Source organism: Physcomitrium patens, chromosome 22 (genome assembly GCF_059467195.1).
Source record: "Physcomitrium patens ecotype Gransden chromosome 22, ASM5946719v1, whole genome shotgun sequence".
Classification (NCBI taxonomy): domain Eukaryota; kingdom Viridiplantae; phylum Streptophyta; class Bryopsida; order Funariales; family Funariaceae; genus Physcomitrium; species Physcomitrium patens.
This window is the reverse complement of record NC_143431.1, coordinates 7,114,833-7,129,468: the sequence shown is the minus strand read 5'-3', so window position 1 is coordinate 7,129,468 and position 14,636 is coordinate 7,114,833. Positions and strand designations below refer to the sequence as shown.

The 14,636-nt window shown below is 43.0% G+C and overlaps 3 protein-coding genes across 4 annotated transcripts; 1 reads left to right on the top strand and 2 right to left on the bottom strand.

Annotated features, from left to right (window-relative positions):
* Positions 1 to 397: 397 nt before the first annotated feature.
* On the bottom strand, positions 398 to 5,462 carry LOC112274727 (ubiquitin carboxyl-terminal hydrolase 2). Of its 2 annotated transcripts, none has more exons than XM_024504440.3 (3): positions 4,916 to 5,462; positions 1,297 to 4,540; positions 398 to 1,182 (listed from the first exon to the last, which is right to left on the bottom strand). In XM_024504440.3, the coding sequence occupies exons 2-3, from the start codon at positions 4,518 to 4,520 to the stop codon at positions 951 to 953; spliced, it is 3,456 nt and encodes a 1,151-aa protein (XP_024360208.1). In that variant the 5' UTR covers positions 4,521 to 4,540; positions 4,916 to 5,462; the 3' UTR covers positions 398 to 950. The 2 variants fall into 2 exon arrangements, with proteins under 2 accessions (XP_024360208.1, XP_024360209.1); XM_024504441.3 differs by lacking the exon at positions 4,916 to 5,462 and adding an exon at positions 4,700 to 4,881.
* A 170-nt stretch (positions 5,463 to 5,632) lies between these two features.
* Positions 5,633 to 7,980, top strand: LOC112274730 (UPF0235 protein At5g63440). Its single transcript, XM_024504444.3, has 7 exons — positions 5,633 to 5,926; positions 6,389 to 6,503; positions 6,652 to 6,805; positions 6,933 to 7,029; positions 7,188 to 7,276; positions 7,522 to 7,590; positions 7,770 to 7,980. Exons 1-7 carry the CDS (start codon positions 5,812 to 5,814, stop codon positions 7,827 to 7,829), a joined length of 699 nt encoding a protein of 232 aa, XP_024360212.1. The 5' UTR covers positions 5,633 to 5,811; the 3' UTR covers positions 7,830 to 7,980.
* Positions 7,981 to 10,863: 2,883 nt separating this feature from the next.
* LOC112274729 (palmitoyl-acyl carrier protein thioesterase, chloroplastic) lies at positions 10,864 to 14,206 on the bottom strand. Its single transcript, XM_024504443.3, has 6 exons — positions 13,002 to 14,206; positions 12,634 to 12,767; positions 12,349 to 12,462; positions 12,049 to 12,223; positions 11,824 to 11,892; positions 10,864 to 11,676 (listed from the first exon to the last, which is right to left on the bottom strand). Exons 1-6 carry the CDS (start codon positions 13,560 to 13,562, stop codon positions 11,242 to 11,244), a joined length of 1,488 nt encoding a protein of 495 aa, XP_024360211.1. The 5' UTR covers positions 13,563 to 14,206; the 3' UTR covers positions 10,864 to 11,241.
* Positions 14,207 to 14,636: the final 430 nt, after the last annotated feature.

Here is a 14,636-nt window from a genome sequence, read left to right as displayed (position 1 = left end):
TCAAAAGAGGATTGTTGTAGGAATTATCTTGTATAGAAGGTGGTAGGCAAGCGGTGAGAATGCAGGTGGAAAGAGGTGGGACAAAAGTGACTTCAATTAGATTCGGAAAGAATACTGATGCCCAGTTATAATTATAATGAGATTTAATGCACAACGAAAGCTACTTAGTTCCATTTGAAGCTTGTTGAAAAAGATGAAAGCCGGCAATTTAATATTTTGAAAAATAATCACCTACATCATCACCTGCTTCAACACAATGCATCTATCTCCAACTTTGTTATCATTAAGAAAAAAATTCATGTGATTAAATTAACCAGTGATCAACTGCTGTGAAAAGATTTGAAAACATTGATATACAAACAATATTATTCGAATTTGCAAACTCAAACAACAAGAATCAAGATTAACTTTGTAGATTCGATAAAAGGCCAATTCAGGACTGATAAATAACATAACAAATTTGATGCAAGAACACCAACGGCTCTAAGCCTCTAATATTTCCAGGGACACAAAATCCTACAAGATAAACACTAGCCCAAGAAGGCGTGCTGTGCAGCAATTGGAACCAAGTCAGTTCCGTTTTCTATCTTGACCTATGAACTGCCTCGTAAAATTCTCTAACACGTAGAAACCCGTCATGTTCTACTTGGAGCGCTACTTACTACTCACTGATACCTGCAGAACACGTTCAGACCTCTGGCTCAAGGATATTGTACACACCCTTGAACTTCCTACTTTGACAGGGCTTACAAAAGACATTTGAGTAAAAATGACGGAGCAATAAAAACCCCGTAGTATCAAACATGCTGAATTAAAAAAAACATGACTTCTTTCCGCCGGAACTAGAAGAAGACCTAAGTATTTAGACTCCGCACTAATTTGAAGACGTGAACGTTAAAATTTTCTCAGAAAGATTGTTCTAAGCACTTGTAATCAACCTTAAATGCTCCCTAATCAAAAGATAGCCTTTCATAAAAGAGTAGATAGGCTTCACTCTGCAATACATCTTCTAGACTTGTCTTACGAACATGTGAATCACTGATATAATACCATGTAGATGTGCCTTCTATGGATTCATCTGATTCTCCTTTGACATACCCAACATAGTGACCGCCTCGCATTGTCCCAGAGTGCTCCACAGTACCAATTAGTTGGTAGACACCATCTTGCTTAACCCCATCCCTGCAACCATTTGAAACAAAATTATCAGTGTCCTCTTCAAATTTTACCTGCGAAATCGAAAGAGAATAGGGGAAATTTTCCATTAAAACTTTAACAAGGGATGTGTGTACCCACCTTTGGTCCACAAACGGACCCAGATCAAGCTGCTCATGAAAGGTGATGTGGCCGCCCAGCTTGCTCAATCGCCCATAAGAGTCTTGGGCAAACCTTTTTAAGTGCACAGTAAGGACGAGTGGCGCTTTACTAATGAGGAACCTTTTCGTTGCATCCCTTTTCACGCTGACCAACTTAGGAGCATCCGTTTCCAGTTTCTTCGCACAAATTTCCTCCTTCGGCCTAGAAGGAACTGCTTCAAGACCAGCTCTTACAGAAGCCGTCCCATTCCTATCTGGGCTATGAGCCCTTTCGGCGGAACTGACATCACTTCTACCACAACTTGATGCCGTACTCTTCTCAGTTTCATCAGCATTTGCTGTTGGACCATCCACCATAACATATGGCTCACCTGTATCATCTTTGGAGGAACTTAAAGGTTGATATTCTTCTTTGACGTCTAAATCTGCCCCAGCTCTGCCATCTACCGTTTCCACGTCATTTTGCTTTTCAACCAATCCATTAAACATCTCCATTGGAAAATATTTACTCATGCCCCCGTTTTCTCGTTTATCTGAATTTTCTCCAGACTCATCTGTTCCTTGTGATATATCTAACATCATGCTCATGGAACTACTCAAATTCTCAGTACAACGTTCAGGATATTTGAAAGTTACCAACTTCCTCGCTCTTTCAACAGAGCTGTTACTGTCTGAAGAAGGTCCAATCTCATTACTGTGGTCTTCAGGTTTAAAAGATTGATTTAAGCAATGTGGTGCTTGTCCTCCTTTGTCCAAAATAGGTTTATCGAGTTCTAGCTGGCTATGCGCAATCCGAGTGCAATTTTCACAAGCCCAGGCATTCTCTCCTGACAGAACTTCAGCCTTAGTGAAAGCCTGCAAACAGCCTTCAAGTGACATAGTGGGATACGAATCTTCTTCGCGAAGAACCCTAGCGGATCCAGATCTACCATCAGAAACAACAAGAGCGTCCATACTATTGGAGCAGGCAAAATCATCGGATTTCCAACCTTGAGACACAGACGCTGTGTCATTCCTCGAAGGCAAACAGTAGTCCGTATCATCAAAGAGACCTCCTATACCAACATCAATTTCACCTTCTTCTTCAGCAGGAATGATAGACCCCAACTTGCTATCGCTTGTCGATGTGGCTTCTTGGTTCATGCTGGATTGATTTCCAGCCGATGGTTTCTCAGAGCAGCCTACAAGAGTGTGCATCTCCACCTCTGACAACGGATTACTAGGTGGAAGCAGAACCAGGGCCATACACTTGTTCTCCGTCCAGCCATCGCCTTCAGATGGAAGATGGGGACCATACGGGACGGTTACTTCTTCCATCTGGTATTTAACATCAACTGGCTCAACAGCTTGGGAAACTATTAGCTCTTGCGCAGAAAAAATCTTCCTAGATGAGTTCTCAAGAACTCCCCCTCCATGCTCGGTTGAAGGGACTCCTTGAGAATTAGCTTCGACATCTCTAGATAGATCAGCTATGACATCTGGTGATTCGCTAACAGTTGCCGAAGTAGCGGAACCAACCCGTTGATCGTCCAGTATCGCAGTACCAACACCCTCTTTGCCAATCTCCTTGACATGCTCCCCCGCGTTTTCAAACCATGGATCGGTATAGTTTCCTGTGCTAGAACACGCAACACCATCCGCTACAATCTCACAGGAAATAGGGGTAGCAGGTGGACCAACTCCTCTAGCACCGTATTCCTTATCACCAGTCGTAGGTTCTCTCTCGCATTCCTCAGATTTCAAATCATTCCTGTCGGAGGTGTTAAAGCTTACACCGCCGCCACCACGAGCACAACATTCTAAATTAAAACCAACAATAGAAGCAGGTATTTCCAACCTCTTTTTATCCTTGATGACAGTACCCATATCATCTACTGGTCCCAATACTAACGTTGAACTTTGTGGAGCTTTGGAGCTTAAAATTCCATTGCCATAAGAGTTCTCTCTTTTATTTTGCGGTGCAAACAATATGGGCACGCCCATAGGCTCCGAAATCTTGCCAAGAGATTGTTTAGACGGAATTGGCAAAGATAAGTCTAAAAAGGGCTCATACACAACCGACGAGTGACCACACTCACAACAAGTCACAGTGCTTGAAAACTGCCCACCAAACATATACTCCACCAATGTCTCGGACCTTTTGGGGACTTTATCGAGGCTTCCGTTCTCTTTGACTTTAGAATCAGTAGCTGACTCAATCTCCTTATCCGCACCAGTTCGGGCCTTCCTTATGCTTTCTTCCTCCATGTGCAATCCATCCAGTAAGCACCGCAAAAGCTCATGACTGTCCTGCTGCTGGAAACCCCTAAACCTTGGAGCTTTCTTACAGATCTCAGAAAATAGTAATTTCGGATTTACAGCGCCGCCCACGATACCATTTCCAAAAGAGCGAGCCCTGGTTGATCTTTCGGCTCCAATGTCCAAATCTGATCTCTCAATAGGGTTGGGATCCATTTCCATAAAGAACTTCCTAAGAGATAACTTTAACACACCTTCTTGCGCAATTGTTTCTTTACTAAAATGCTCTCGGAGCATTCTCACACCAACCAGATTCTGCATCACTGAGTTGAAGAAGCAAGTGTTGCCCAAATTCATCAACCCCTTCATCACCCGTCTGGTTTTGAACGACCTGACTGGTTCCACTTCCATAGTGGGATTTTTGGACGGTGAGGGATCGTCTTGTTCCGACTCAGCATCCTTCTTCTCCGAGGTGCTCGAATGAAGAGCTCTACTGTCCTGCAATACAGCTGCTGATTTCTGTGTCTTTAAATGAGAGACATCAATCGGGAAACCACTGGAACAATCATCGTTCTGTTCATCAACCTTCGCTTCAACTATTTGAGAACCGCATTTAGTCTGATCAGAAGCAAGACATGTCCACAGAGGTTCGTCCACTGCTGGTAGTTTCGCTCCTTTGACCTTTTTTTCCAATATACTATCATGGCACTGGGGCGAGGGTTTTGTGGCAACCTGGGAGCGCAACTGGTCTAAATTGACGCTACTCTCGACATGTTGACAGCAGCTTGAACCTTCAATGTTTAGCGCAGGATATTCGAGAGTGGAATCGTCAACACTTGTCCCTTGCGAAGACAAGGGCACAGGCGACATGATCGACGCAGCAGCTTGCTTAGATGCGTTTGCTCGCTGCACCTGTTGGATATTCCTACTGGTTCGCGCCTGCTTCTTCTTCTGCCTCTTGCCCATGACCCTCCTCGACCCTCGATCTGCAAATTACAAAGAAGACACAGAAACGACTACTTGAGAAGGAAGATTTGCCAGAGAACCTGATCGAATTCAAACACGAACAAAGTCGGTTGTACAATCTTCTGCGACATTGCGACAAAAGAAAATTATATTTCAAAAATAGGACAAATGAGCCGCACCCCTGCCACGATTGATACACAGTAACAGGAATAAAATAAATGCGCCAGCTCTAGATCAAAACAAATATGTTTCAAACAGAAAAGATGTTGATGTTAAGTACGCAAACTACAAAGAAGCTTCGGGCTCAGGCGATGACTCCGACAAACTGGAATCTAACTTCACAAAAAAAACACGTCGTAAAACCAAATCCATGCGTCGGAACAACAAACCCGTACCCTTAAGCTTGGGAAGCTAGGTTCCAGTCGGAGAGGAGATTTACTGAGAGGTGGGGAAGTACCCAAAGTTCCCACCCATCATGAAACCAGACACCGTGAATTTCTCCGAGCCTTTAGCGCTCGAGGACTTGGCCAACATAAGATCATCTACAGACTAAATGGTGGTTGCTCAATATATGCCCAACGCATCTTTTTCCAAGATTTTTCAATGTACCAATGAAGGTGACGAGGAAGCGCAGCCTGTGTGCCAACTAAACGATCGGTAGTGCTGGTTCTCAAGACAGCCTCCACGAAACCGTTTGCCCAAAGGATGGGTATGTAACCAAAATCTAGGCTTCCATCAGTCTGCTGCAGTATGCACCATCGAACCAACCCCTGTCCAGCCCTCAGAGACACCACAACTTCTCTCTCTACAGTGTTGGTAAATACGAGTACACCGAAGTAGGAAGGCAGAGCTTGGCACACCCGGCCCCGCCAAACACTCCCCAGCGGCAGAAACCCCCGGTTACGATGACGCAACCACAAACCCTAACCTAACGCTTTCAAAGTCATCGTTCCCATCAGTAAATGTTCCCAAAAACCACCGACACTTATGTCGAAACGTGTACTCCCACCATCAATTGACGCTACAATTTTCCGGAGCCTTGTCCAAGCTCAGAGTCTAGACTTGAAGCACAGCAACGCGAGATAGTCTACCTTTTATACACTGCTGCGCATGTTGGGGAGTACATGTGCGAGCTACGAATGACTGTTCACATCACCACATTGGACTTATTGACCCAGCTCACAACGTAGTTGGTGTTGCATGGTGCTGCTGCTGCCGCTGAGTGTCGTAGGATTGTGGGGTTTGCGAGGTAACTTAAGGAATTAGTGATTGATTTTGAGAGAAAGGAAGGATGCCCAAGCGCACTACTCACACGTATTCCAGCGAGGATGCAGCACCAGGTGGACCTGAGTCGGAGCTTTTCGTGTACTACTGCAAGCATTGCGGTGCTCATGTGTTGATCACGGGTAATGAGTGAAACCCAGCTCAATGATTTCTGGATTATATTTGGTGATTTCTATGATGCCAACCATTTGATGAATCACGTTCACTTTTGGTGTTTCGGAACATTTTAGGTTGTGTTCGTTTGTGAGGGACTTCTTTGAGAGGGACTTTGCAATTCCTACGTCATTGGCAGCTGGTTGTGGAGGTCTGGAATCAGTGGATAAGGCTTTTTCGATTTTGCTCATCTAATTGGAAGTTTTCAAGTGTGAAGAGGGAAGGATATCCCGTCAATGTAGATGATCACTCAATACTAAAATGAAATCCTCAGCATCTGGAGGTTGCTGAAATGCTCGCGTTCGAAATTCAGTTTAAAGCTAGTTGTCGAATTTGCATATAAGCGTTGTGGAATACAAAAATGTCGTTGTGCGTATGTTCTCGTTTTAGGTTTTAGCAGACGTGACGGTAGCGTCAATTTGGTCTTGCAGATACTCAGCTGCAGAAAATGCCTAAGAGGAAAACCGACAGAGCATATGTATTGGATCGTAACAAGCACCTCAGCCGACTTAATGTTGTAGAGGCTGGCAAGCACTTGCTTAAGAGGTACTTGCACCTCTCTCTGCTCATCTCTTCAAAATTGACTACCCGGCTGAGTCAGTTTCAATGTTCAACTTTTTGGGCTTTATCTTTTTTTGCGGTTGCAAGGCCATTTGTGTGCTTATCTCACCATCCGGTTCGTGTGGTGATAAAGGGGTGAAGGGAAGGTGGAGAAACAGTATCGCATGAAGTGTAATGGTTGTGGCTTATTCGTCTGTTATCGCTGTGAGGAAGACTTGGAAGCAGCTCCTTACCTGTACGTGACAGACGGTGCTCTTAGCTCTGTTGCTGCAGAAACCAACCCTCAGGTCTCAGAATCTGACCTGCAGTGGATATTCCAAGGGTGGGCCTTGGGGAGATTGTCCGTATAATCCATTATTGTTGTGTCTGTAGGTCAAGCTGATGTGGGGATGGAACTGATGTGAATGCTTGCAGGATGCTCCAGTACCACCGTGCATATCACAAATAGATGGCGGCTTGGTCCAGGTTGGTATAGAAGTTGAAGATCGTGCACAACGATCCCAAATTACACGTATGTTCTCCTACACATTAATTTTATCTAAATTTCACGTTGATGCTTGAGATTTTTCTCTGAAGAGGAATCCTCTCAATGCAATGCTTCCGTGACTTTGCGTTAGGGCTCGGCTTGTGGATTCGATGAAGACAGTGTTGACGACAGTGTGTTTACAGGTGTGAATGCGGATGATGTCCGGGTAACTGTGGCTGCACCTGCAGCCCGTGGTGAAGCAAACAACGAGCTGCTTGAGTACATGGGGAAGGTAGCGTCTCACATACTTTCATTGAATTTCATTAGAATTCGTAAGGTGGTGGTGTTGTATAACACATTTGAATAATTGATGGATACTTTACTCCTTTGTTTGATGCTGTCAAGTAGCCCGATTCAGTTCTTTCATACGCACTTACGGGCACACTACAAATGAATTAGGCCTAGACGATATTTTAACAACATGATCTATGTCTTTCTTAGAACTGGCTGGATAGTGACTGATATCTTCTAGTACAGGTGCTGGGGCTAAGATTGACACAAATGACTCTACAACGGGGCTGGAATAATAAATCTAAACTTCTCGTGGTAAGCTCTCACGCAAACACTCCCGCTTTTCTTTGTTGATATGGAGTAAGGTACATCCGCTCTGCACGGATCATGTGTTATAAGACAACAATTGTAGAATGGTGAGATCTACATTTTGCTCACCTTGCGTGTTGAACGTGACCATTTTCTGTGGTTGCAATTGTGGGTGGGAAAACCAGGTGGAAGATCTTACTGTAAGAGAAGTTTACGAGAAGCTTCTTGCAGCTGTACAGCCTTGAGGAGGATGTATACTCCTTATGTCCTGATGGACCATCCACAGTGGATTTTGAAAGTGATGGGTTAGTTGTGAAGATGGTGTTAAGAAGCTCCACTGCATGATTCCCTGGCTGAAGGGCAACTATGCGTCTAATAAATTGTCTCTTTCACGGATTTTGAAACTGTTATTGGATGTGGAACATAGATTAAAGTATTAAACATGGATTTAAGAGTTGGAACAGTCCTGTGTTTGAAACTAGTCATACAAATCTCCAGAACCAAACGCCGTAATACGGTAGTGTCTGAGCAATCTGGACGTCGAAACTCTGACCCTAATCAATGTAACTGCTGAAGAATCCTAGTAAATTCTTTACACTCTTGGATATTCAGCATCACTCACAACACGACTAGCAAACTGCATGGGTTCTTCGTAATGATTTGTCTCAATTCCTTTTACATCAGTTCGTTAGGAAACTTTCCAGGATTCTCCGCGAACTTCATGTTCTCAGCATTACGTACAAATTCCAGCTGGTCAACTCATCTGCGACTCTAAGATCAGCTCCTGAGCAAACTGACTGAAGTGGCCAAGTTCTAGGTCAATTCGGCTGTAACAAGTCTGAATCCTATTATAGTATACTGGAGGTTTTGCGCAATTTTTTTGGGGACTACCCTCTTTAAACAATCCAGCTTCCAGAATTTCCGACGAAGACCTTTGAGAGTCGCGATCGTCGTCATCGAAGCATTTCAGTAATAACGCAATTTGGGTCAATACCAATGGCATCAACCAATCGAACACAATCACACACAGATAATGAGTGCCCTTTTAAAATCCCAGCTCGCTGCACATGTTCCACCTTGTAGTGGTGAAATTTGGGACATCGGAAGCTGAACCTCTGCTGTCGTCTTATGAACTTTCAGTGACAGTCATCCAATCCAGGTTTACGACAAAAACATGGGCCTCATGGTATCACCCACAAACCAGCAAACCTGAACCCAATTGAGATGCCCAGCTATCGTACAAAAAACCACTATTAGTTTATATGCCCTGTTAAGATGCTCTCAGCAGTAGTGACAGAAATCAACTCTAAACGCTAGTATATTCCCCTTCCAGAAATGTATTCGTCGGTTACCGTCTGATCATGAACACAATGAGACTACAACAATTGATGTTGAGCACCCTGCTGGCACCCAACCCCCACTATTGGCAAAAAAGCTGAAACATGATTACTGGTTCAAGCTCCGAGAATACAGATCTGCCACGAACTTCGGCATCGACGCCATGCCATGAATTGCATGGTGGATGGATCAGGCTGATGACATGTGCCCGTCTAGATGAGCACCATTAGGCCAATGTTTGCCTTGGAACTGATCTTCGATAGTGCCACGGAATAGTCGTAGTAGTAGCAGCAGTGGCAATACGACACTGGGTGGATCGATCTATCTTTCGGGCCTTGTCACTGGTAACAAAGAGAAAGAAGAGCATTCATAGTGATTACCACTAACCTAAAATAGAAACTTCTGAAATTGTATTCTGCAGCCAGCTTTAAAATAAAATTCAATTAACAAAAAAAATGAGTTTATCGTTGGCTTTATTTGGTACAAAAATTCAGATGTAAAACAAATTAACAAACAGGAAGAAATGATTGTTGAGAGTTAAAATCGGAGTATTTTTGAGATTTTAGTCAATCAATTTCTTATTTACTTCAGTTATTAATACTTTGGTGTACTTCAATCAACAATTTATGAATATAATTAAATATGTAACCTTCAACAAAATCAACTGTATAGTTAAGTGTGTGTTTAAATCCACATCTCAGTGGAATGAAATGCATATTTTGTATCTTCTTTATCATTGGATAATATATAATAATTAAGATTTTAAGAGATATTATGTAATAAGTCATCGAAATTGTGCTTTATTGTAAAAACATTTCCTAGCATTTTAGGAGTCGTGTGTTTTTAATTAAACTCAAACCAATCAAGACTGCATTGATTTGTTTTGAAATTTATAATGTTATGATAAACGTCATGTTTAATAAATGTATACAATAACTATTTGTGATTTCATAACACATTTCAATTACATCAAATAAATAAGACCATCCAACAAGGGATCTATTTGTTCAAATGGAACAAAGTGAATCAAAAGAAATGTCTTTTTTTAAAAAATTAAAAGATTAAATATTTTATTTTTTCTATCTTAAGTTTATCAAACTTGTAATTTTGTTTGTTTTAATTTTTTAACAATCTTTTTTTCCTTGAAAGCAAAAATTAAAATTTATATTATTTAATATAAGAAAAATAAAACATATTATATAATATGATTTTACATGTGTTTTAATGTTACCTTATATTCCACATCTTGTAATAAATAATTTCCATTATACAAAAAGTTTTGGTAGATTCATTAAACAAATAAACAAATAGGTCGATTTCATATTACAATGTATACAAATATGATACTTTTTTCTTTTTTTCTTTTTTTCACCTTTTTACATATGTATCTAAATCAAAATCTTAAAATTCAACGTGTTTCATATTAATGGTAGAGGATGTTCAAGTTTAATGTGCTAGATTTTTTTATAACCTAAAAAATTTGATAGCAATTTATAGATTGGGTATACGAATACGAGAAAGAGAACGAGAAATACGAGAACGAGCTTAAATCAGAAACATCGACACATCTTTCCAAGCTCTCATGTCCAACAGAAGGGAAAATATGTTTTTAACCAAGTAATAAATTATGAAAAAAAAATAAACAAATAATGCCCATAACACAAAAAATACATAATTTATTTGTAATTTAAAATTTAAATAATTTAAAATTACACAAAAAAAGGAGGTAGTTTGAAGGACTCAAAAATGTACTACATAGGGTGCAATGAACAGATTCACAACATTGATTGAAAATCAAACGAAGGACACAACGCAAGAATGCAACAAATACCTCAGTAGCTCGCAGGGCAATGCTTCATAGTGCTGTGACATTCAAATGGCTACGGTTGCAGCATCTTCTGCTAGTTCTGAAGCAAGCTGACGACTAAGAATGCACAAGTCTTGAAAGAACAGAAGGTCAAGACACAAGTTTATCCTGGATTACAAATCATGAAAACTGTACAAGCTGTCATGGAAAAGAATAATCTGCCAAACTTGCTTTCATGAAGATGAAAGCAAGCAAAAGCATTAACTACGACTTTTGTTCTGTACAAGGTACGATAACCTTTGACACCTTATTGCAACGAATCAGGCTTAAATTTTTCGTCATCATCTGGAAGTTTGAAAGAAATGACCACAGTAGTCCCAACCTAAGAAAAGGGACAATAAATCCAATCTGAGAGAAGAGAGGAATTAGAGTAACTTCTTCCTGAATAGCACCTTCTGCTGTCAATCAACAGCCTTTGCAGTTGATGGAATCGAAGAGAAGAGATTGGAGAGCTATGAAAGTTGAGAGTGGTTTAGCTTTTTGGGTCTCCACCGGGTTCTCCCTCGCACGATTTCAGCTCCATCACTCTCCATACGCAACAAGTGTACAAATTGCAAGTTACCCCCATCTGCGGCTTTAATCTCCGGCATCCTTGCCGACGGTGCTGCTGCGTGTGAGAACGGATTTAATGCTCCATTTGACGCCCCGTTCAACGATGCGTTTGGACGTCCACTACACGCCCCATTAGACGCACCGTTACAACCCCCGTCATGCGTCCCATTTGTTATTCTTTTCAGTTCCAAAGAGGAGCCGTCGCTCTGTGAATCCGAAGTGGAAGGCTCGAGACTGGTCATGGATTGAACCACATCAGACTGCCCACACTCTCGCCTGTACTCCAGGTTCATACTAACCAATTCATACCCATCCAAAACGGCGGGTGGGACAGTCTGCATTACGCGGGATTTGGTGTCAACGTTCCACATCCACACAAAAAAAAAAAAAAAAAAAAAAAAAAAAATGCTGGCCAGGAAAATCAATCACATCTCAAACTGAGAATCTGAGAAAGAGATTTGAGCAACTTCATATGAACTCACCTCCAACATCCACCCAATGTACTTCACGTTGTTCACATGCTGGTTCATGTCCAAGTCACTGCGTCTTGGCTGCATCAGAAATACGGGAGATAGACAGCTTGTCAAAATTGGTGATTCCTGCCTAAGGAAAAAAGAGTGTTGTGTGTTCAAATTCAAAAAAAAAGTTGAAAATTAAAAAATAAAAAACTAAGCTAAATCTACGAAGGGGAAGGAAAAGATCTGCACCGTTAATCCCGAGCGGACATATTCGGCGCTGCCATTGAGTCTACAAATCTTCTGCGTCATCTCATCCTCGTCTTTGATGGCAAATCTCTCCAGAAAATATGGAGAGATCTCTGCTCTGACCTCCTCAGGCATCTTAGAAAGCTTTCTTGTCTTTCTGTTCATCATCACCCATATACTGCACAACACAACACGAACTGCAAATATCACCATGATACGCCTTCAGCCAATTCACTGACCACACTCGCTTCAGTAGATTACTTAAGATACTATTCAAGGAGGACAATTTGGTGGGATACTGACCTGGTAGCTCGCGCTAAAATCTGTCCTGATTTGTAGTCTCGCACAAGCCAATCCCGACGCATTCCATTCTTCCCAGAAGCTGCCACCCATGTGTCCATCTCAACAATATTTCCCCTGCTCACACAGATGGACATGATCTATGTCACAAGCTCTTGGAAGCCGGTTCTGTAACAAAAAGAAGCCGTAAGACAACCCTCCACCTCGTGGTAAACTCCGTTCATATACCGGGCGACTCTCTGCCAATTAGCACATCGAAGAGGGAATTCTAATCTATGTGCAACGTACCAGGCAGGATATTGCTCGACATGGACTTGCATTCGGGTGACGACCCATATTAGATTATTGCACGACATTGCCCGTGTAGCTCCGAAGCCATCTCCCGCAAGCCCAGACATCCAAACGTGATTCAACGCGGTCTCCTGAGGAATACCCGTCACCCGCCACGTGACACAGAATCAATATTCACACAGAAATTTAAAAGTGTTATAACGAGCCACCAAGACGCATAATTGCGCCGTCACGAACTGCAGAATGTTACGAATAAGCCTGCCATCCATAAATTTTACAAGATAGAAATTTAGGTGGGTGTCGATGCGCAGAGGTAAGTATGAGTATCATGATGGAAGGCGGAAATTTATTGACCAATTAGTTACCTGAAAATGGTTCATCATCGTCTCAATGGATGCGGTTCTATCAGCTCCAATCTCGTACGAGCGAATCACGAATGTTTGCCCGTACACTAGTCTGCTCTCCACAAGCCTTCCTTGTCGAAAAACATCCACGGGAACTTCAGTTTTGTCATGACGCCGTTGATTCTCTGCCGCCAGAGCCACACCGGCTATGGCAGCCAGGATTGCTCTAAACGCTGCACTGTCCTTTTCCAACAGAATGGGCGGCACTACCCTTGACATTGCCTCGTTCACGTCCTCCGCTCTGTTACCGCCCGTGAAGGCGCCATTCCCTGTCGCTGCAGCGGCATTGACACGCCTCATTCCATACTGCCCTTCGAAGGCCTTGGGCGGAAATTGGATCCCAAAGCTCGATTCGCTAGAGTTAAACACAAGCCCGAGGCCTTTCAATGTAGAGGAACGAGCATCAATCCCGCACCTGCAACAAGAAGAGGTATTGACTGCAGCACCCCCGCCTTTCCCTAAATCCACTCCGCCGCAATAGCTGCTGCGTGTGCCCAAGCCTGATCCTGAGATCACCTCCATCGATTCTACTGCCGCTATTTCACATGCAGGACGGCGTGTCGTACGATCGCCAAGAGTTTCCGCAATGATCTACAAGTCCATTTCCTAGGGAAAGAAAAACGAATAAATAATTAAATAACTATGCCACTCTGGAAGAACGATCTCTGCTCTGCCCAAAGATCCGCTTCGTTTTCAGCTCATGCCCTACATTCACGTCCCAGATCTACATCCGATCTCGTGTAAGGTCGCTTCATCATTCCATTTCCCGTAACACCACAAACCTGCGCTCAAGCGCAACGAAATACTCTTCAAAATGTCGAAGTGTGGGGAGGGGTCGCTGCCACAACAACAACAACAAAAACAACAAAGCAACCTCACGGGAATGATACCGACGATTCGCGACAACTCATCCTCACCATCCTCCTCCTCCTCCGACCCACTTCTGTCTCCACTCTCCCCCTCCTACTAGTCCGATCATCAATCAATCGACCCAAGCCCCTATTATCTGCGATGATCTTCACCGTCTTCCCACCCCATCCACCCCCCTGGTCGCACAGATTTCAATGCCACCCAATGCAATGCATGCCTCGACCCTCATCAAAGTCGCATGCCGCGGTCGCAAGCCTCCAACAAAGCAGCAAAAGTGGAAGAAACTTAGGCTACATTAGCGAGTTTCACTGCAAATACTCTCTCCTTTCCTCCCCTCCCCCCCCCCCCCCCAGAAGAAGAACAACAACGACAACAAAAACAGGAAGGAAGGAAGAAAAAAGGACGACGAACACGAAGGAGAAGAAGAAGAAGACAGAGGGAACGAACGAACTAACGAACGAACAAGTTCGCCAGCCAGACAGACAGACAGACGGGGTGGGGGTATCCTTTCCCTTCCCTTCCCTTCCCTGGGAAGAATACAACTACTAATACAACACAACAACACAGCCGACAACACAACACTCACTACACAACAAGGCGCGTGTGGGGCACAGGGAAGGAATAGAGGCAGAGAAAGAGAGAAAGCAAGAGAAAGAAAAATAAAAGAGGGGGAATAGAAGAATAAGGGAATAATAAGCAAACAGGGAATAGAGGAATGGAGGAATT